Genomic DNA, 23839 nt, shown 5'->3' on the forward strand with positions numbered 1-23839 from the left:
CAGGTGAAGGCAAGATCTTCCTACAGATAACTTCGTCCTACAAGAAGAATGCATTTCTAGCTTGCAACAACCAAATATGTAAATAATTATGCAAAAAATACAAACTATATAATTACCAAATATAACAATAATAACAACGGCAACAAACTAGTATAATTATTATTCATAGTAGCAGTAGTATAAGAACCAGAAAGTAGTACATAAATATACAGGACCAGAAAGTAGTACATAAATATATGAGGTGGCAACGTGGAGTAATTTCAGAAGAGGCAAGTCTGGGAGCAGGTAAAATCAGCGGTCCAGCAGTCGCTCCACTCTCCGTGTCTGGTCGTGTCGCCAACCGTATTCCAAGTACTCGAGACACTGCTCACGGAATATATAGTGCGAGACCTGCAGAATACAGTAGTGCACAGCTACAGAATACAGCGGTGTACCGGTGGAAGAGCCAGCACGCGGACCGCCTTACCATGTGTGCCTTCCGACTCACCTTCACTGACGAATCTCAGAGTCCACTTAATTACGTTGGGAATAGTAAGACAATATTTTGTTTTAGAGTAATAATTATTCGTGGATTTATGTAATCTTAATAATTTTCTCTTGTAAATTAAAAGTTTAGTATATTTAGGGCAACCTGTCATCAGGCTAGGCTCTTAATAATCGGCCAAGATATAAATTTTTAACGTACTAGAATTAACAATTTGTATTTACTCAGTTATAATGTAACATACTAGAATGTGAATAATAATATTTGTTATTGAAGCAAAAGTACATACATAGAATATAAGAAGATTGTATGACACATGGGTAGAGCGGCTTACCTACAATACCTAAAGCCACTAATACGTTCAGTTTCCCCGCTTAAAATAGGTGAAAAACTAAGACTTAAAACTAAATTAGAACAAAAACAATAATAAACTGAGGTAGTTCAATACAAAATGACAATTATTACACGATGATAAGAACAGTAAAATTATATAATTTTACTGTATAAACAGAAGGAATACAATTCTCCATTAACGTTTTCAATACAACCGGTCCTCGGAGGAAATATGCTCATGGGAATGGATTGATAATGACTGCATAATTAGTGTTATTATCTATTCTCTATCCATGGTTAGGTTAGGTTTTATACGTTTGGTTACGTTAATACGGTGTATTATTGACAATGTAAAGTAGGGAATTCGAAAACTATTTCAGTGTTCCCGAGAATTCCGTTTACAGAAAACCAAAATCTTCAAAAACTAAAAAAACGATGTCAGCATCTACTCTTTATATTCTAAATAAATAATTTATAATACAGTAAAGTAATAACTTGAGAATAATCTGTTTAGGACAAGCGTTCACTTGCCAATTTACATGTAGACTAACACTGTAATATGCTTTCAGACCATCACAAATATCTAAATAACTATCCAGGTAATTTGACCAGGGGTGTGGTTTCTCATGGTAATGGATTTGCTCTGAGGACGGACTCTACATGGCAGATAACAGCAGTAGACCAAGTTCAGTAATTAAAGTTCAATAACAGCAAAGCATAGGTTGACATCTAGGAAGGAATTATTAGGGGAAGGCGCCGAGCCATTACGACTATATAGCACTTGGATGGGATCAGGATAAGGATTTCGGATGCGACGGGGAAAAGGAATGGTGCCCAAGTACTTGTACGGTCGGGGATTGAACGCCGACCTGCATGAAGTAAGACCGTCGCTCTACCGTCCATATCTAGAAATGTAGGTTACATAGAGTTTATCAGGTAGTACTTAGTTTCTCTGTTAAACTGGTTAAGAAAAGGACAGTCTTCGATGTGATTAGAGAGGTCATTCCACATTTTGGGGACCCATGATCTGCAGAGCATTTTTGCTGTGGTTAAGTCGCACTCTTGGAATATCAAATGTATATTTGTCTCTAGTGTGGTACCTAAGGGTGCCCACGAGTGCCCATGTGGTGTCCAGAGAGATTAGTAGTTAACCAAAAAAGTAGTTGTTAGTAGTTAACCAAATATTTGAAATATTTAAAAATATGTCTCTCTCCTTGGGTTTGAGAAAGTGGTGGTAGTTCGATAAAGCCCTTGACGCTGTGGGATGATGAATATAATGATACATGTACACGTAAAGTCGCGCAGTAGTCTGCGCAGTCGGGACACAACCGAAAGGTTCCGGGTTCATTTCCATTGTCAGGACTGAAACATTTGAGGGAACGTTTCCCTTCACCTGATACCTCTGTTCACCTTGCAGTAAATAGGTATTCCATACGTTATAATAGTCAACTGTAGTCAACTATTTGGTCCCTCCAGATTGGGGACTTTGGTGTTACACAGTCAGTGCTTAACAAACTTCTGAAACCTCCATATAAATGAACAAATCCACGAGGGCCGTGATGAATATTCGAACCTACGCACGGGATGTCCCCCAGCTGCGCCTTAGTCAACTGTGCCACGACTTACAATAGCGTGATATATCAGGCTATTGTGATTTCTGTGTGTACTTCCAAATAGTTAGGGCAGCCAAAATATGCGGAGTTACCTAATTTTCTTAATGTCAAAATGCTAATAAATGTATTTCAATAACGGTCTAAAAGAGAAGCATTTCAATGTCAATTGACGCTCGAAAAGTTTAGGACACTGTCTTCAGTTTTGTATATCATTGTGGTCTATTCATGACTGGAAACAATTGTTATTGTGGCCTCGATTACTTGAAGATCAAGCTCAAGGCTAGGCTAGTGTGTGTGTGTGTGTGTGTGTGTGGTGTGTGTGTGTGTGTGTGTGTGTGTGTGTGTGTGCTAGTTGTGCTTGCGGGGGTTGAGCTTTGGCTCTTTGATCCCGCCTCTCAACTGTTAATCAATTGGAACGCGTGTGCGCTCAATGCTCCATGGGCCTAGGCGTCCACTGATCATATAAAGATTACTCCAGACCTTAAGAAAGAAGACTTCCATCCTTGGAAGAATGTTGTTTTAAGTAGGTGATTCGAGGATAGACAAAATCTAAAGGATACTTTGGGATATAACTCAAGAACAATGCTGTATATCCTTACACAACCACAATTGCAAATATACAAACTCTAGTTCGAAATCTAAAAATAGTAATTCATTATTATTTTTGCCCAACGGTCTCTGTCCTACTGCAGGAATCGAACCCGAGTCTCTCAGTTGTAAGTCCAATGATTGCATCCCTGTAACGAGACAAGGAAAATATTATAGTAATGACTAGTCTACTAGTATTGTTTCTACCACTACCACCACACCACTGAAACCATATTACATGCACGTGACAAATTAAATTGTATGGACTTAAGTCCATCCATTAATTGTTGGTCAAATTAGCTTAGCTAAACTAATTATTCTGCTCAAATCACGTGGGTTAAATAAATAAAATAAATAAATATGTTTATTCAGGTAAGGTACATACATACAAGTGATGTTACATTAATGGATTGATATATAGATAGAGCTAGTACATACAATGCCTAAAGCCACTATTACGCAATGCGTTTCGGGCAAGAAAAACATTAATAACTAGAACTTATTACTAATTGAGCATAAAGAATAAAAAATGTTGAAAACAAATACAAATAAAGATAAAAAAAGGGGGAACATGACTGAAAAAGCAGCACAAATACAATAGGTTGACAAACAGTGTTGATTAAAAAAAAAAAAATAATAATAATAATAAAATAAAATAACAGACATGGGTTGACAATAAAGGAGTGAGGTGGGTTACAGGGAATTTATTAGGTAGTGTTTAGTTTTTATCTTAAACTGGTTGAGAGAGGTACAGTCTTTAACATGGTTGGGAAGGTCATTCCACATTCTGGGCCCCTTGATTTGTAGAGCATTTCTAGTTTGATTAAGTCGTACTCTAGGAATATCAAAACTGTATTTATTCCTGGTGTGGTGCTCATGGGTTCTGTTACAACCTTCAATGAAGCTTTTGAGGTCAGGATTGGCATTACAGTTCAGTGTTTTATATATGTATAAGACACAAGAGAGAATGTGCAGTGACTTAATATCTAACATATTCAGAGATTTGAGTAAGGGTACCGAGTGATGTCTGGGGCCAGAGTTGGTTATTGTCCTAATAGCAGCTTTGTGTTGGGTAATGAGAGGACGTAATGGTTGTGTTCTCCAACATGTTAACATATATTTCTATGAGTTAAACAGCCTTGATTTTCACCTGGACAACACAGTTCAGCCGTTAAGTAAACTAACTGGAACAATTAAGGACCACCTACACATAATGACACATCACTGACATTTGAAGCCATTGCACTGTACGCTATTGTAACTAATGCTGCTAATTCCCCTTCAAATAAATTAACAGGCTAACGAATACATTACCATAGCTCTGTAAACGCTAAACTATAGAATGTATGTCAATTCTGTTGAAGTACTTTATACCTGGCACCACAGAGCGATAAGATAAGAGCGGTCGTTAGTAGCCTAAACTGCCCTCACTAAGAAAGGTAGAACAAGAGAAAGGGAACTAGACTGAAGTGCAGAAATTAATTAACGTAGTTCAGTGCCTCTTGTCTGTCACCCTTTTTGTATATTGGGACCACATTAGCCGTCTTCCATATTTCTGGTAGGTCTCCCGTCTCCAGTGACCTACTATACACTATGGAGAGTGGCAAACTAAAAGAATAAACAAGGCTGATAAAAATAAGGTGCTGAACATATTACCCCATGATAGAACACGTACGAAACTGAATTCAAATGAACAATAATTAGATTTATCAAGTAGGTCAATTCTGGTCCGAAAATATTGATTGCAGCTCTATAAAGAAGTTACCACATAACTTACCACAAAAAACAAACTCACTGGAATGGTTCAAGCATTGAAGAAACGATACCTCAATTAGAACCTGCCTGAGACGCTATGCTCATTACTGGCTTTGCAAGAATGTACCACTTAATTACCATCAAATTTACTTTTTGCAACCTATTGTACCTTCTTGTATATAAATAAATACTTAAATAACTAGATGGAATGCAAGTCTCCGCACTATAGCAAACCTGGGTAAGGTACATGAGAATATCTTCTAATATATGTGAAGGCATTACAAAGAATTACAAAACGCCAGTTATAAACTATGGAACCGCCTACCTGCGGAAACCATAAATGCCAAAACGCTGCCGAATTGCAAAATCAATGTGGGCAGAATCATCTGGACAAATGGGGAGGGGGTACCTTCGACAAGCCGCTGGTTTCCTGTCCTCGTCGAGGCCACTGAAGAGATAGTGGCCCTCAGGTAAATCAGGTAAATTATGGCAGATGGTTACAGGCAAAGATTCCTACCCTCAATGGTGAGTGGGCATTTCAGTGATAAACTATGTGAACAAGACTCTATTATATTTGTGAGTGTCATCAATAACTTCAGACCAAACGGTATGAGATACAGTACTTTGAGCTCTGTAACTACTTCATACTCACCAATATTGGAAGATATTCTTGTGCTCTAGCCAGCGTTTGCAATATACTTTATATTAATTATATAGAAGGTACACCAGCATATTAAATGTGTACCTAAGCTTGTTAATAAAAAATATATAAAATATAGTGTAATGTTCCCGAGTTCTATCAAATCCATCTCGGAAATTTCAAAACAGGATTAAAATCGAGGGAAAGGCTTTATAAGTGTACAAATTAGTACAAGAGATGTGTGCATTGAGGTGTATTTTAGCATATTGAAGGATTTAAACAGAGGAACTGTGTGTTGTCTAAAGACAAATTGCAAAGGTTTTGATAGCTTATTTTTGCTGGGTGATGATGGGTTTGAGGTAGTTTGCAGAGGTTGAACCCCATGTACAGATACCCTTGGTTATATAGCGATAGTATTAGATAGTAAATAGTATTACTATTATAAATATAAATAAATAAATAAATAGGTATAAAGTGAGACGAGCAGAGTGAAGGGCATATCACATTAAAGTGTACCTTTTTCATAAATAATAAATAAATAAATATTTATTCAGGTAAAAGTACATAAATACAAAATTATTTACAAACAGAATGTTGGATTTCTAGATAGAGCTAGTACATATTATTATATGTAGCTAGTACATATTACTATGCCTAAAGCCACTAATACGCACAGCGTTTCGGGCATTACGAGATAAGAATATTGACCTATACCCTGTAACCCATCATACAGAATATAATATCAGCAGACCACTGTTGTGTACTAAGCTTGTTAATAAAATAAAAACGTCACCTATTCTATACAAAAATATAATTTACATTTCGTAGATGAGATGAGAATGCACAATTTACACACCAATTTTTTTTGTGTGTACAAATCCCATTGTACGTTCTAATAAATATAAATCCCAATAGAAAATAAATCCATAAATATTAGTTGTTGCTAATCTGTTACTAACTTAAGGAATTTCATTAAACATTCGAACCTTTACTGTTTATTTTTGACACAGAGCTTTATAGTTGCCATGTAATGTATTAAAGTCACGGATGGGATAAGGAATTCGTGAGATATAGTGTTATATAGAGTGATATATCTCCCTGTAATATATAACCTGGTCTTTCTCTTCACAACATTATTATAGTATTATTTTTGTTATTTTATTTTTACAGCAAGACGTGATAGGATTGGAGACTGGCGGAGAGGATTATGAGGATGAACAACAACAATCTAATCGCCTTTTAGTGGCTGGTGAGAGGGATCGAATCCCCCAGGGCGCGCGTGGCGGCGTGCGCGCGCCCTCACCCACTACCCTGCGCACACCCACAGGCGTAACGGTTCGCCATCTTAGTTTACCGCCAGCACCAACCCGCGCTCTCTGATCGCCTCTTTTCCGCGACATCTTGCTCTCGAGCGCGGTGCAAAGCGTCGTTGATGGTTGCTCATAGGTTCATCTGCTTGATGGTGCTAGAACAGTTGTGATTAGCCGGTTCGGGTGTGTTGTGTGAGTGGTTGAACCTCCCCCCCATCTCCCAAGACCAACTTTTGTTTACCTTTTGATATTTGACCCGTGAAAGATGGGGAACAGGGACGATGAGTATGATTATTTATTCAAGGGTGAGTATTGTATGCGGTGTATTTGTCTGGGTGGTTGTTGTTGTATTATAGATTTCAGGGAGGTTGTATCCGCCCACTCCCTCTTAGTTGACACAAATCAGCTGATCGACGTCATCGTTTATCGGTCAAGTGACGACACGTCACGTATTTTATTAACCACTATTTTAGCACTAGGCACTCTGGATGGTGCACTCTATGATGCACTCGAGGCGGCGTGTTTACCCCATTGTTCAGGGAAAGTTAGGTTTTATAGCAGTAAACTTGTAGTACAAAAGTTAGAAGCTATCACCCTTATCTTGTGTACACGCCTAAGGTATTTTTGGCCATAGGGGTCGTGTGTGTCCTGTTGAGTCATAGATGTATTGTTAAGGTCGTACATGATACATTAGTCAATGTTTTAGTTACTTCAATTTTATTAATACTATACTGGATAGATATAGACCTTTTGTTGCATTGATTCTAGTTTCAGGAGAGGTGCATTGTACTGTCCTGTCAATATATATATATTTTCTCGGAATGTAAGTAAATATACTTTTTTACGGGTTCACCATAGCCCGTGCTACATGGGCACTTTGTTCTGAGTAGCTAAATCTAAAACAACATAGCATTCAGTATTTTTTTTGTAATCCTTCGTGGTAATTGACTTCATCAGATTCTCAATGCTCCAGCTCATCCTCCAAAAAGGATAATACATTTAGCAACTTTTTGTGGAATGTACAAAATTTTATTACTGTTGGAATAACCCAAGGACAATTAAAAAATGAACAGTAATTATTCAATTTAACCTGTCCTATGCTTAAATAAGCAATTTTAGAACCATCTTAGGCCTAATTTAGTACAAATATGCTGTACTAGCCTTAGGAAGGTTTGGTTGGTGCTTTTCTTGTGCCCTCTAAAGTAATAGTTTTGTCAAGGACAGGAAGCCTGTGTATGTATGAATAAAATACATTAGGCATATAGCAATCCCTCCCCCTACCAAGGTCAAATTACTGACTATCTTTAGAATGCAACCACACAGCAATTGCTCAACTCCCAGGTATCTATTTACTGCTAGGTGAACAGATGCATTAAGTGAAAGGAAACATGCCTAACTATTTCACTCCCTCCTGGGAATTGAACCCAGGAATCCCTGTTGAGTCGAACGAAGCCAACTGTACTACGAGACAGTAAAGGAAATGTAGTACTGTACAGTAGGCCTTTACATATAGGTTAATACATGCTGTAAATAATGCCAGTCATTGTCTAGCTGACAATTAGGCAAATAAAAACAAAAATTAATTTACTCCTAAAAATATAGGTCAGGGGTCAATGTGTAAGTGACCTCAAAAATGTAGATCAGTGTGTGCAGAAGCATTAATAACTGCCTATAATTAAATCTTATTATGCTGCAGTGCATTGTAGACCTCATGCTCACTATACATCAAACACAGTTTTGTATTTTTATTAGGTTTCAGATTGGATATGATGGGTTAGGCAAGGTAAGGTAGGTTTGTTTTAAAAGTAGTGATGTATCTGGAAATATCTTTTGGCAGCTCTTGGACTTAACAATGTACCATATGTTTAAACAACATAAAGTTTGTAAAGTCCACAAAAATAAGTAAAATTATCAAATGTTGACTAAAACAATGACAAAACCCAAATGATGCACATACCCAGAGTGGGGTCTAAGAGGGAGGGAATTAACAAGGATAAACACAAAGCCATCTTGAGGTTATCTTGAGATGATTTCGGGGCTTTTAGTGTCCCCGCGGCCCGGTCCTCGACCAGGCCTCCACCCCCAGGAAGCAGCCCGTGACAGCTGACTAACACCCAGGTACCTATTTTACTGCTAGGTAACAGGGGCATAGGGTGAAAGAAACTCTGCCCATTGTTTCTCGCCGGTGCCTGGGATCGAACCCAGGACGACAGGATCACAAGTCCAGCGTGCTGTCCGCTCGGCCGACCGGCTCCCTATAAATGATCCAGTTGTCGATTCTATATAATCGGTCAGACTGGATTAAGGCTATAGAGTACCGCATGTAAAATTATCATCATTGCAGAGGTAGGCAGGCCAGTGTTGCAGGGATGTCAGTGGATACCCTGAGGTCTGTGTAGTTACTATATAGAACTATATAGTAACTTTACTATATTATTACTATATTATTATTACTATATAGAACTTGGAAGGGGTCAGGATAAGGATTTGGGATGGGGAGGGAAAAGAATGATGTCCAACCACTTGAGCTGTACGGTAGAGCAACGGTCTCGCTTCATGCAGGTTGGCATTCAATCCCTTACCTCCCAAGTAGCTGAACACCATTCCTTTCCCTCGTTCCATCCCAAATTCTTATCCTGACCCCTTCCCAGTGCTATATAGTTGTAGTGGCTTGGGACTTTACCCCTGATAATTCCCTTCCTTCCTCCCTCCCTCCCTCCCTCTTAGACCCCACTCTAGGTGTGTGCATCATTTGGGTTTTGTCATTTGTTTTATAGTCAACATTTGATAATTTTTCTTATTTTTGTGGACTACAAACTTTATATTGTTTAAACGTACAGTACTTTGTTAGTTAAATATGAATACCTACTGGTATCAACTGGTGACTGTACAGTAATGCTAAATGCTTATTACTGTACTCTTACTAGGTTATACAAGTCATGTTATTGGGGACAGGAAGCCTGTGTATACTTTAGGCTGTATCAAGGTCCCCACTTTCCTCCCCACCCGAGGTCAAACTACTAACCTTCCCCCAGACGGCAACCCCATAATTGTGTAACTCCCAGATACTCATTTACTGCTAGATGAACATAGGCAAAAAGAAATGCCCTATCTTGCATAAAAATTAATAAGCATTATAATTAAGGCACTGATTTTGTTGGTGCAAGTAATTTTTTTTACAACTGCATAGCTTTCCTCTTTAGGTCAAGATAAAACCTTGTTCAGCAGTAGAATAGGTAAATTATCTTTATTCTTGTAATTGTACAGTACCATTACACAATACTATGTTCATGGGCTTATGTGGTTGTTTCATATACCAGTGACCCTGATAAAGAGCAAAATGTCTGGTTGGTACCTGTATTGACCTGTTCTACTAAGTGGTACAGTATCTCGGTCATAAACAGGAAGCCTGTTAAGCTTATCAAGATTCCCCTAGCCAAAGGCACGTTTATCAGTATTGTCGCCTAACTACTGTCACTAGCCCAGGTCTATGGTGTTGAACAGGCTTACCAAATGCAATTGTATGTAATTGTGTATACCTGAACTATACCTGGAGTGGGTTCTAGGAGTTCACAAGTCAAGCCCGGCCTTGACTGGCTGACCTGACTAGCTGGCTGACCTGATCTACCTCTCTCCTCTCCCCAAATAAGAGGGGGGAGGTGGGGCAAATGAGCTTTGCACTAGTTTTATAACTTTTTGATAAGTTTGTTTACATTATTTCATACGTTCTTTTGGTGAGTTTAGAGACACTGATATTTCCTTATAACCAACAGTGGTGGTCTTTCTTTGTCTTGCAGACTTTGTGGGTGCTTCCACAATGGTGGCAGACATGATAGAAATTTATTTACAATTTGATCATATTGCCACTGCTCTCTGCACCTCTTTAGAAGAGGCCAAGTTTTGGCTCGTGTTCCCCATTAAGCCTAAAAGAACTCTGTGTCTGATGGCACTGTATGAGCAATGTAACTTCAGGGAGCCCACGGGACTTCCCGGAAGTTGGCATTTCATTACATTCAACGCTGGTTTTTTAAACATAAAATAATTATTGAACAGTAGCTTTCATTCCTATGTACAGTAAGTGTATTTGCCGTAACCTGCATTTTAAGTAATTTTTGTCTGAATTGTTTTCCCTAACATGGACATTTCTTCACAGTTGTGTTAATTGGAGATTCTGGTGTTGGCAAGAGTAATCTTCTTTCAAGATTTACAAGGAATGAATTTAACCTTGAATCAAAGTCCACCATCGGTGTTGAATTTGCCACACGCAGCATAGAGGTAAGATGCTGCTACTGATGCTCATGGCTTATGTTCACAGTGAAGAATATTACTTTATCACATAAAACAATCTTAGATCCTAATTGTTCATATCCTGTAGCTATGCTTTTTTATAATTAAACAAATTGGGTCATTCTTTGGTATGGTACTAGGATATTTATTAGTTTTTTGTAATTCTATTGCCATGTATATAGATAAAACACAAGAAGCCTCTTATCCTGCTCATATTCAGTGCTTTGAAGCAAGCATGCTACTCATTCCAATTTTTTGTTTAACTAAACCGATTTCAGTCGAGTCTTATGAATACATTACAGTACATACATAGATACTATAAAGCACCTAAATTATTAAATAATTAGGGTCATCTCTCAAAGCTCTACAAATGTATGCTCTAGAAAGGAGACGAGAGAGATATCGAATAATATATAATGTACATGGAAAATACTAGAGAGCCAGGTCCCAAATCTAGACAGTAAAATAACAACTTACTGGAGTGAACGATTTGGAAGAAAATGCAGAATACAACCAGTGAAGACCAACCTCGACATTGGAGCTTTGCTTTCTCCACAGCTGGTTCCACCCCACATCGTCAGTGGAGGCAGTGTAGCCTTCTAGTCTTGCTGGGGTTTCGGGGCGATTGCTTTTCGACCACCCCCTTGTCCCGAACCTTAAATCATGAACATCATTATGGTCATGTTTAATGTAATTTAATTTGGAGGGACAGTAACAAGTCATTAAATTGTATAGTATTACATCCAAGATTAATTTGTCAAATCAAAACATCTTTCTTTACTTTTGGTATTTACCCAATTGTCGCTGGTTGTGCCCCAAATGTAACGCTTCCAGTTTGTTATAAAATCTTGCTAATACAACAGCTTTCAGTGTCTTAGTCATGCATATATAATGGCTTGCAATCAGTCATCTTATTTGAACACGACCCAGGTAACCTTCTCACTCCCCTGTAGTAACGACATGCATGATGCTCGTGCATAATAAGAAGTTTCTGAATTTGAGTGTAGTAAATACATGTTAATTTTCTTTCCAGTATTAACACCTCGACTTGCTAAATTGTAAGTCAATTATGTATAGCCCCTTTCCTCTTTTCCTATTCCAATAAGGTATTCATTTTTAGTTAGCTTTTTAAAACATGGAGACTTGACTAGGAACCTTTCAGTGATGACTGATTATATTCTTAATGGTCTTTACTGTGGTAACAGTAGTTAGTTTAAAGCCTGCTTAATGTAGTGAAATATAAAAGGTAATTACTGTATACTAAACAACCCCTAAACATTAGGCTCAATTGAGATAAATTAAGAAATATGTCTGTACAGTAGTACTCTTTATCATATAAATTTGAGAAAATGTTTTGAGAACTAAAGGGGTGTGTGGTAATACTGCTTTTTCCTGACTGCAATTGTGTGCAATGTGCATAAGGCAGATGCTTCACAAAGCTATGGGGAATCCAGAAACACAAGTGCAAGAATACCGAAGGTGCCTGGTGGCTGAGTGGACAGCGCTCGGGACTCGTAATCCCGAGGTCCGGGGCTCAATCCCCGGTGATGGCGGAAACAAATAGGCAGAGTTTCTTTCACCCTGATGCCCTGTTACTTAGCTGTAAATAGGTACCTGGAAGTTACAACTGCTATGGGCTGCTTCCTGGAGAGGGGGGGGTGTGGGGGGGAAAAAGTTTATTGAGAGTTAAGAGGCGGGTTGAAAGAGCCAGAACTCAATCCCCGCAAGCACAACTAGGTGAATACAAAATCTGGGTGCACAGTCGCACAAGATTCCTGGGGTTGATCCCTCTCATACCTACTTCACTGGCTCCTTATCCCCATTGGTAATGGGAATCTTCCCATTACAGTTGATTTATAAAATAACCTCTGGTGAAATTTTGAAGGAATTTATAAATGTAGACCAAAAACAGTAGGCATTAGGAGGTATATTTACCAAATAGCAACAATACTGATGTAAGGTGTAATGGAGTTACCAGTACTCTGGCCTGAGAGCTAAAAACATAATAACCAAAGGAAAATTATAAATATTTAATTTCAGGAATTTCCACTTTTTGATATAGCATTACCTAGTAGGTGACATTTTGGATCATCTGCTTACAACAACTATAAATCACTGTTATTGCATGTGGTGTTAAACCAAAGCCAGTGAATGTAATGATCCAGATTGTAGCACGATCAATTTTGTTATTACGTAGTTACTTAGGTCATATTTAATGCATGTTGACTAATATTATAGCTGCTTCTAAAAGCTAGCATAATTAACAGCATTTCCTACATTATCTATAGCCTAGTTTATATTTACTGTAATTTCTTTTAACAAAGGTTATAATTTGATGAATATTTTCTATTTAAGAATGTTGTTTTGTAGAAACAATTTACATTAATGCTAATCCTTCAATTAGGTTATGGAAGTGAGTATAAATAACTAACATTTTACAAGGTTCAAAGTAATCCTGTTTCTAAAGTTCTTAGAGCAATCCTAAAATAGTTCTAGAGTTAAGCCTGTGTGGTGTTTCGTTGCTCAGGTTGACGGCAAGACCATAAAGGCACAGATCTGGGACACTGCAGGGCAAGAAAGGTATCGGGCCATCACCTCGGCCTACTACAGGGGCGCCGTGGGTGCTCTTTTGGTGTATGATATTGCCAAACTGCTCACATATACCAATGTAGAACGTTGGCTGAAAGAACTTAGAGACCATGCTGATCAAAATATTGTCATCATGCTTGTAGGTAAGTTATTACAATATAATTATTTGTAGAGCTTGATTATCTATCTGCATCAGTATATCTAATGTAATATTCTCAACAGAGTAGTGGCATGTGTAGCCTCCTCCAAGCATTTTTAGTCTTGCCCGAGTTCAAATACAGTATAGTAATATACTGTACTGTGTCATTCCTTGCACCTATATATTTACTTCCTGTACGTATCTTTAATTGTTCTTGTTCTCATTCTTTCTTCCACTTTATACCAGTGTTTGCATTTACTTTTTATTAGCTGGTGTATGATGGAATATATTTAAAGGATATTTGGTTGGAAAATGAAGATTGATTTTCAAACCATTACAATAAATATTTAGCATATAAAACAATAAGTTAGCATATTAATACAGGAGGGTATTATATGATTGTAGACACTTTACACATCGCTTTACACAAACTTGGGCTGCTCCAAGCAACAACCTGTTGGACCCCCAACTCTCACAAGTCGGACGCGCTTCGGGAGTAGAAGAACTCGCAGAACCCCCATGCAGCAGGTATCCAACAGGTAATAGCTTCACATGTCGTAAAAATCTTTGAAAGATGCTAAGAAGAAAGATTACAAATCACATGGAATCACATCTACATAACCCTGGACAACATGGGTTCAGAACAGGGTCCTGCCTCTCACATTTGCTAGATCATTGACATAGCCTTAGATGCCATGGAAGACGAGCAAAATGCAGATGGTATAAACATAAGCTTTGCAAAAGCTTTCGACAAATGTGACCATGGTAATGGTGCACTCATAAGGTATTACTGGCAAAGTAGAGAGATGGATATTTAACTTCCTAATGAACAGAACCAGAGTGTAACAGTAACTAACATAAAATCTAGATCATCCACAATGAGAAGCTCAGTTCCCTCAAGGTACTGTGCTTGCTATGGTACTTTTTCTAACCTCGTATCAAACATAGTCAAGAGTACAAACTATAGTACTGTACTGTATCATCACTTGCAGATACCACTAAGATTTTGATAAGAATATACAATATAAAGGACACAGCAAACCTCTAGCCTGATGTTCATCAGGCCTTTCATTGGGTCACAGATATGATGATTATTGAAAATAAGTTCCAGCTTCTGCATTATGAGAAAAATGAAAATATAAAAACAGAACCCATACATAAAACACAATCAAATCACACTATAGAACGAAACAGAAATGTAAAGGATCAAGGATTAATCATGTCAAAGAAAGAATAAAAGAACACAATAAAATAGCTGTCATGGCTGCAAGAAAAATTATGGTTGGATAAGAAGAAAGTTTCAAAGAAGGAATGTCACTGATACTTTTCAAGACACTAGTGCATTCTAGCATGAAATATTGTTTACACAAACAGCTACATTCAAAGCCGGAGAAATTGCTGATCTGGAGAGCGTGCAAAGATCCTTTTCTGCTAGAATTCACTCAATAAAACTTCTAAATTATTAGGACTGATTAAACATTCTGAATCTGTATTCTCTAGAGCGCAGTCGAGAGAGCTACATGATAATTTACACGTGGAAAATATTAGAGGAACTGGTGCCAAATCTGCCCACAGAAATAGCATTACCTGGAAACCAGTAAGCATGGTAGGATGTACAAAATAACCCCATTGAAATGCTGAGGTGCAGTAGGTATGCTATGAGAACTGTTAGCATCAAAGGCCCAAGACTTTTCAACATAATTCTCCTGCTACACACAAGGAGCATAACTGGTCCGCATCTCATGGGGTCGAGAGACTACTCGATAAACACCTCCAAAGCATACCTGATCGACCAGGCTGTGATTCATGCTTCGTGCTGCTAGCATTGCATTCAACATCCTGGTTAACCAGACTACCAACCAGGCCGTGGGGACGTTGATCCTTGCAACCACCACAAGGTTGACAGCTAACCACTCCATTTTTGTGGTGTGACAACACTTGTCTCAAGAAAATTAAGGAAATATACAGTATATACTAATACACAAATGCACATACTGTAATAGGAATAGGCTTTTAAAGACTCCTAAGTCTGACATGACCCGTGCGAGGGTGGTTGGTGCTAGCTCCAGGGCACCTTTCAGCCCTTCCAGGAAGACAAAACTTTATCATTACCTAATTCAGTATACATTATTACTTAAAATATATTAAGTAATGTGGCATCATTGCTCTCAATATTAAAACATTTTAAGTTTCAGGCCATATTTTGCAAATGCTGTATTTTTAGTTATCCAAATTTACTCCCTGAATTATATTAAGAGCAAACAAAAATATGGTATACCTCTACTATCAAATTTTCAAGAACTGATAGTCATTATTGTAATTAAATATACAGTATTATTATGTACCTTTGAGCCATAACCCTTGGTGGCTGCAATTCCTCTGAAAATACTGTACCGTTTCTTGCATACAAATAATAATTCAGCCTTTGGGGTTTAGGTAATTATTTGTTTCTGATTGTGCAGGTAACAAATCAGACTTGCGCCACTTACGATCAGTGCCGACAGAGGAAGCCAAGGCATTTGCCGAGAAAGAGGGCCTGTCCTTTATTGAAACCTCGGCGTTGGATTCCACTAATGTAGAGACAGCCTTCCATAACATCCTCACAGGTATGTGAAGAATTGCCATTTTGAACACTGCAGGTGCTGGTTCAGTCTCTCGTGGATGTATTGTTACTAGACGTGTCTTACAATATATAGTTTCATGACTGGTATTGATTGCATCTTGAATTATTTTTAGCTTTATTGATTGCCTTCAAAACTTTAGTAATTTTGTTTATTGCTTGAGAATTTGTATACTGTGTTCAAGTGTAATACTTGTCTTTGTCCAGGGCACTTACTTAAGCCTTTTTATGGCTTTTATGTTTTTTCCTTAGTCCAGTTTTGTTATAAGAATGTTTTTCATGTATATAGTTAATAATTTATATTGGAATGTTTGGTTCATTTGTCTTCAGTCAGTTGTTGTTTAAATAATACAATACCATTAATAACTGCTCTCTCTTGCAAGCAAATACATTTTCAAGGTCAAAAAATCTAAATTTGATTGGAAATAAAAATGGGTTTTATCAGGATACTGTATTTAATTTTAACTTATTATTTTTCATATACCTGAAAAGATAGCTTATTAATCAAATGTGAAATTTATTTAGTACAAGATGGATTAAGCATGATGGGCATTAGAAAGTGGCCTCTTATCCATTATACTCACCTCTAGAGAATTATTTATCTGTATTGCTCTTGCATGATTATAATGTGCATTTAGTGCTTTTGAACCTTGAAATTTTTGCACCTAAAATCATTTAAAATAAAATCTAAAGTATGAAGGTAATGTAACAAGGAATGTTTGGAAATTGATAATAACAAGTTAGCAATATTAACAGTTGACTAACACATCTCCCATTCTTTGCATGCTGGCTAGAAATTTACAGGATTGTCTCCCAGAAGCAAATCCGTGATCCTCATGACCACGATGACAGTCCAACAGCCGATGTAAAGGCTATTCACGTGGAGCCAACTGTAAATGCCGAGAGTGTGCGCAAGCAATGTTGTCAACAGTAGGGAGAGCTTCTCCTCCTCACACCTGGAAATTTGGGCAAAGGGTTAGAGTCGACATTAATGTCCAGTAAAGGGATCTAATGCACTAGCTCTTCTTAAATCTGTTAAGCACTTTATTTCACCTCGTTTGCGCTTTGTTACACACATCCGAGTTGAACCTGTCTCAGAGTATGCCGAAATACTTGAAGATGTGAATATTTTCAATTAGAGGCATAATAAGGTTGAATTTGCCAGTTTGCTACAGGGAAATCCCAAACCTTATTATCTTTTTGATTAATGACTGTCAAACATGGCTTCCTGCAGGCTACATTCACTTATGGCTTTTATTCCAACTGCCTTTGCCTGAAAATGTTATAATGGGTCATACAGCATGATCATGGGCATAATGGTTTGTGAAGTTTGAAACAAGACATTTAAGTGCATGAGATAGTGTATTTAAGAATCATAAGATGAACAAGTGCTTGATGATTGGCATGGAAATAATCCAGCTGAATTTCACTCAAATTCTTATTACACAGGTTAATTTTCTGGATATTGGAGGTTTAATTGCACTACATCTTCCTTGAGCAAAATGGCAGTAGTCATTCATTCTCGCAAGATTTGAGAGTTCGACAAACGTCTAGTCCGGGACTTCAGTGCATAGTCGTACAGGAACAATCTGTCGGATCAGTTGTTGTAGTTACACTGCTTCTTAGTGTTGCTATACTAGCATGGCATGGTTACATGTTGCCTCAGTAGCAAAAATAGTGTTTAATTTTGTCTTTTATATTTTACCCTGGAAATTAAGCATGAGTTTCCTATATTAAATATACTAGTACTGTACACACAAAGATCACCACATGTTTTGTATCTGGTAACAATGGGATGTTCATTTATACATTAGATGTTAATATCCTGTGAATATTGACATCTTCAGGAACATTCATTTTGGTCATAAACTTTTATTAGTTTAACACAAGCAAAGAAACTGAAACAGCTGCTGTAAGGGTGAGTAGGTATGCATCTTGTAATAGTACTGCTATAATAATAATAATAATAATACAGTAATTATAAGGTCATGATATATACTGTTAGTTCTTTGGATTGAATATTGCAAATACAGTATACTATTCATTTTTTGCGATGCCCATCATACATGGCGTTACCTACTAGTCTTAAAGCTTCCATATAAAGTCGTTGTACTCTTGACCCACACTCCTGCGAATACCATCTCTGGATGTTAGAACAGTTGTCGAGTAATTCATGTAGTGTTTGTGCTAAGAGCTCATTTTGCCCACACAAGGAACCGAGTACTGTCCGTAGGTTATCATGTTATATATATACACCTGTATTATATGTATACCTGCTTCTGGCACAGCTCAAAGAAAGTTTTATATACTCCTTTGCTATAAATTTGTCTCAATGTTCAGGAATCGACTCGAACACTGTTGTAAAAACCAAGCCACCAGGTGACTATATTGGCATCACAGGAGATAACAAACGATTGCATGTTTTTGGATTAAATTAACTTTTCTGGTATACCAGGCAAAGCTTCAAATTTTCTCTAACAAAAACTTGTGTAATGACTTATTAGATGGCCTATTGTTCCCTCACCCCACCTTTGTTGCTCTGTGGTGCATAAGTATAATGCATAATATTTAGGGTTGATATTTAACATCTGCTTGTCTTGGCCATCCTGTGGAACTTTACCTCCAAACTGAATACACAAAGACTCTTACCTCATTTTGTCTTGGCACCTACCTCCTTGAGGTATAGATGAACACTACTTTAGTGTATTTGAATTCCTGAGTCCCTCGCGGTCACTTGTCCCTCGATAGAATTCTTGGTGAATCGGATACTTTTGATATTGTTCGCCTTGTGCGTTTCTGTTCTCGTATTGACATACTTGGTGATATTTAGTGCCCTCTGATTATTTCGCACTTTGATGGTGCTACATAGCCTTCCTGGTTTTTTTTTTTTTTTTTTTTTTTTTTATAATTACTTACTTGCATTCCTGAGGAACTGTCTGAACTGGACTATGCCTGCCCTACGTATTCATCAGCTTTGCCCGTGATCCTTCGTTATCTTGATGCATTGTCATACAGGCATGGACATGAGCTTTGGGGCTCATCATTTACTCCTCATACAGGACTTGTCTGTAGAAACCAGTGGCACATCATTACAAGATCGCCATTCATGCCTGCATACCTTCACTACTACCGGTATTGAGAATATTTTCTTTTGCACTAGCACACTACTGCTGTATTATGCATTGGTCAGAGTCTGCTGACGATATTGGATACTCCATTGTTATTCCTTATCAAATCTGTGTGCTGTCTTCCCACCCTTCCCCAAGGACTAGCATTTTCATGGAGCCTTGCAATTTTGCACACTGCACAAGTTATTGTGTGCCAATGTTTATTATTGTAGTTGACTCGGTGTGCTCATAGCCCTTCCCATCCCATGGTAACTATGATCCAATACTGACTGTTCCTCACCTTCAGCAAGTACAAGACAATCAAATTTTGCTGAATTTGACTTCGAATCCATATTGGTGTAACTGCTAATGACCTGTACACTACGGCTGCTAAAAAAAAAAAAAAACCTTTGTAGATGTCCCATCTTCCAAATGGGTTCTGAATTCGGATTTTTACTGTCATCCATAATGCAAGCTACAACCATTAGAGGGCCAGATAGTTGGCTATTCTGAATACCAAATTGCATTCCATTAAACATGACCCATTCCTGCCATTGTAACAGATGGTGGAAAAAAGCTTTTGGTTCAGTAACGTATTAGTCCCACACAACTAACTTGTGGGCCTTTAATTTAATGAAAATCTGCTTCAATGTCACAACTCCACTGTCCCACATTGTCACTCGCCTCTAAGAATGTCCCGATTTTCAAGACGATTGTAAATTTTGCTTTCCCAATATCCCTTTGATTCACTTGTGGCTCGATAAACACCTTGGTGAATTCGATGCCTTTTGACATCACATTTTGTTTTTCTTGCTCTCGTACTGTTATGCTGAATAATAATGCATAATTTAAATATTTGTTTTCATCTATACTTTAGATTATCATTTGCAAATAATTTGACACTATATGGGTAGTTATAACCCAACAAAGAACTTGGAAAAGGTAACATTATTGTAAACATATTTTTGCCACTGGCAGATAAAAATGGCTCTTAAGAATTTTTTTTTGTTATTGCAAATTACCTAAATGAAAAGTTAGTTTTTCCTTTTTACATCTGTATAGACTGATCATGTACACAGATTTATATTTTTACTTTTTATTTGGGCTGAATAAATGAGGAATGTTAATGTTCATAAACATTCGCTCATTCATTGCTGTCGTGCATAACCTATGATAAGTACACTTTTGTTTTTGCACCTGTTCTCTAGAGAATTCATTTGCAAACATTTTTATACCAAATGTGCACTGTAGTTATAAGCCAACAAATAACTTTGAAAATACAAAATGATTGTAAACACATTACACATCGTTGAGCAGGGCCCTTGGGAATGTAAAATATTTACGGTTGGGAATGTGCGGAGAGGCTGTACTGCCAAAGTGTTAATAATTATTTAGTTTGTTGTTGTTTGTAAATTCATGAAAGCCAGAGCATTTACATCTATGTATAACAAAGCGTTGGTATTTTGGAAGTTTGTGTATTAACACAACTAGTATTAGGTAGAATTCATGAGAATGGTATTATTGTTTAGTATTTTGTTATACTGTTCTTAAATTCTAACACTGCATTACAGATTAATAACAAAATTCAAATTACTCCCACAGAAATATATCGCATTGTCTCGAGGCAGCAGCTCCCAGACAGTGGAACGAATGAACCTCCTGGTGGTAAATCAATCACTGTGGAGCCCACCGAACCACCCAGTGGATCATCCTCCAACAACTGCTGTGCCCGCTAACCCTCTTAATCCCCATTTTACTGAAAAGCCTCTAGCGTTCCGTCTATCCCAAGCCCATCTCGGTTCCTTATTCTTGACACCTGTCTGTTAGTATTTCCACAAAAAAACAATACACACTCATCACTCAAAGTTGCAGGTTGGTGGAAGACAGTCTGGTTGCAGGAGTTCTACGGTTGTTTGAGGACATGATAATGTTTGCTCATCTTTAATTCAACTCTGTTTATCCTCGTTCTCCACCAATCTACATAATTATTAGCAATCTCTGCTGCTCCAGACTAATGTTCCCTGGGTTATTAATAGCATTGCAATGCTAATTTTCAGTGTCTGCCAAGGGAGAATTGGTAATAAATGTGTGATTATCACTCTGTACACTATAAAAATAAATATTGTAATTTTAAAATGAAAAAGGAGTAGGTTTGCCATACCTGTCTGTTTGTTGTGCTGATGTGTATAAGCACAAACATGGATTGCTATTTTTTTTGTCATAATTTGTTGACTTTTGCTAAGGCTACAGAACAATAGTTTAATCACATCCTCAACTAACAAAAAGAAGTTAAGTGAAAGTTTATTTGAATTTTTACAGTATATTTTAACTAGGTCACATTGTATATTAATTGCTAGCACCATTACACCCATCCTGTGTATATGCAGAAAGCTTTGTTGCTTTCAGTCTAGCCATCTAATCATAACTGCAGTATTGAAGTATAGATATGTCCATATCCAGTTAAAGGCATAGCTCCTAGCAATGGTTACTGGGTGAACCTTTGTGGGCAATGGATCGAGACCACTTACCTCAGTAATGCAGAATTTGTCCTTATTTACAAAGGAATGAGAGCCCATGTTGATATCATGTAAGCTGGCTGATAGACACTAAACAGACAGAGAACTGTATTGGCTGCCTTATTTCCCCTGTCAGTGATACCCAATAGTTTTAACTGCATTACCAAGTGTGAAATGTGATTGATTGGTGTGGACTATACACCTCATATTAGCTTTAGGGTAAATAGTAGTTTTTCCAGTTAACTTGGGTAGATACTTGATGGTACCTAAGTTTTGCAGGTGAACACCAGTGGGAGTAATAAGTCTTTTGTTGCTGTGTGATCTGGAGACGAGTTGCTGTTGCCAAATTTGAGACCAAGTCGGAATGGACTCCTTACCAAATTTGATGAATAAGCACGGCCTACAGATTGTCTTGCTGGGGAATTTAAGTCTTTTTCATGTTTGCCAAATATTTAGTCATTTATTTGTCTCACACTCTTTTTCTTGTTAGCATGTTGTCTTCTGCCTTGTGTAAAGCTTCTCTTTTCAGTAGGACTCGCAAATTTAAGAATAGTGTCGGTGAACATATTATTATCGTTACGAGGTATTGCATTTATGAAAATAGCTTCTTGCAAATGAATTAACAGTACTGTACATTGAAATGTACCAACATTGGGATGTAGCTAGAGTTTACCTGACCATCTAATGGAAACTATGGATCTACAAGATTCTTTGCTTTTAAGAATAGTTTATGAAAAAGAGACTAGAATTTTGAAAGTTCATACAATCAAGAAGCACGTTGATTATAAATGTGCTTTTTCTTATTTTATGATTGTGAAAAAAGTCTTTGGGTGTGATTACTAAACATTTTAAGAATTCAGAAGCAGAGATTTAGACAAAACTTGTGCTCCTTGATTGATATGGTTCAGAGAGATTTGTTATGAAGATCTGCAGAGTTGAAATGTAACCTATTTACATATTGGGATATTCTAAAGACTTGCCTTAATTTTCTACTGTGGCTGAATCAGTGAATGGAGAGGTGGGCATTGCAGAGGTCAGTCTTGGTGATTGCTTCTTAATCATCTTAAAAGAGCACCAAAACGATTTGTTAATTTAACTGTTATTAGCTTAATATCACAAACGTGAATCATATAATAAAATTTATGGGTGGACAAATGTTTTATTTTAATGAATAATGTTGAAAAGTTGAACTTCAGACAATTCTTAAAAGGGTAATAGAAGTTATTTATTTGATAATAGTAAAGTATCAAACATAGTATATAAAAATGTCTGCAAATGTCAATTATGCTGTAATGTGCTCTAGACTAAGATGTTCAACATTTTCTGATAATTAGGAATCAATTTAGCTTCATAAACTCTCAATCTCACTTCAGTAAGAATGTGATAAAAAATGGCACAAGGCTATTTAAATTGTAAACTTTGCCAGCATTCTCAAGGTGGAAGTAGACGTGTTGATGTCTTGACTATTGTAAGGGGTGCTTTGAGGAAATTTAGTAAGCCTCTTTGAGTTCTATCAGTAGTAAGTTTCCTATGGGTTAATATAATCGTTATAATAATTTTGAATAAGATGTGTGCTTATTTTTTCCTTGGTGATTCAAGCCCAAATTGTCTGTATGAGTCAAGATTGGTAGTAGAGGGTCATGGCCATGCTTCTATGAGATTCAAGATTATCGAACTACACAGTCTTACAAAGAGGTTATTTCCAAGGTTCCCACATTGCCTTTCTTGTCTCGTATAAATGTGATTGACATGTCAAGTGTAGCCCTGGTTTCACGCTTGCATAGGAAATTTTGTAAAGCAATGTAAAGAAGCACATTATTTGCAATAAAACAATGCTAAATATTTACAAACTTTAAAA

At 37.3% G+C, this 23839-nt stretch overlaps 1 protein-coding gene across 4 annotated transcripts; it reads left to right on the forward strand.

The window, feature by feature from the left end:
* The first annotated feature begins 218 nt into the window (after window positions 1–218).
* On the forward strand, window positions 219–23839 carry LOC123758855 (ras-related protein Rab-11A). 4 transcript variants are annotated; one of them, XM_045743600.2, is made up of 6 exons: window positions 219–531; window positions 10877–10998; window positions 13538–13742; window positions 16201–16344; window positions 17153–17333; window positions 21068–21207. In XM_045743600.2, exons 1-5 carry the CDS (start codon window positions 237–239, stop codon window positions 17290–17292), a joined length of 906 nt encoding a protein of 301 aa, XP_045599556.2. In that variant the 5' UTR covers window positions 219–236; the 3' UTR covers window positions 17293–17333; window positions 21068–21207. The 4 variants fall into 4 exon arrangements, with proteins under 4 accessions (XP_045599556.2, XP_045599557.2, XP_045599559.1 ...); XM_045743602.2 differs by lacking the exon at window positions 219–531 and adding an exon at window positions 6719–7028 and having other exon boundaries at window positions 21068–23839; XM_045743601.2 differs by lacking the exon at window positions 17153–17333 and having other exon boundaries at window positions 21068–23839.

Source organism: Procambarus clarkii, chromosome 31 (assembly GCF_040958095.1).
Source record: "Procambarus clarkii isolate CNS0578487 chromosome 31, FALCON_Pclarkii_2.0, whole genome shotgun sequence".
In the NCBI taxonomy this organism is placed as follows: domain Eukaryota; kingdom Metazoa; phylum Arthropoda; class Malacostraca; order Decapoda; family Cambaridae; genus Procambarus; species Procambarus clarkii.

Excerpts from the sequence above, each read along its gene's own strand:
- LOC123758855 (XM_045743600.2), top strand. The coding sequence starts at position 237 with ATGAGGTGGCAACGTGGAGTAATTTCAGAAGAGGCAAGTCTGGGAGCA. Across the intron at positions 10,999-13,537 it reads TTGCCACACGCAGCATAGAG|GTTGACGGCAAGACCATAAA; the intron begins GTAAGATGCTGC and ends TTCGTTGCTCAG. Across the intron at positions 16,345-17,152 it reads CTTCCATAACATCCTCACAG|AAATTTACAGGATTGTCTCC; the intron begins GTATGTGAAGAA and ends CATGCTGGCTAG.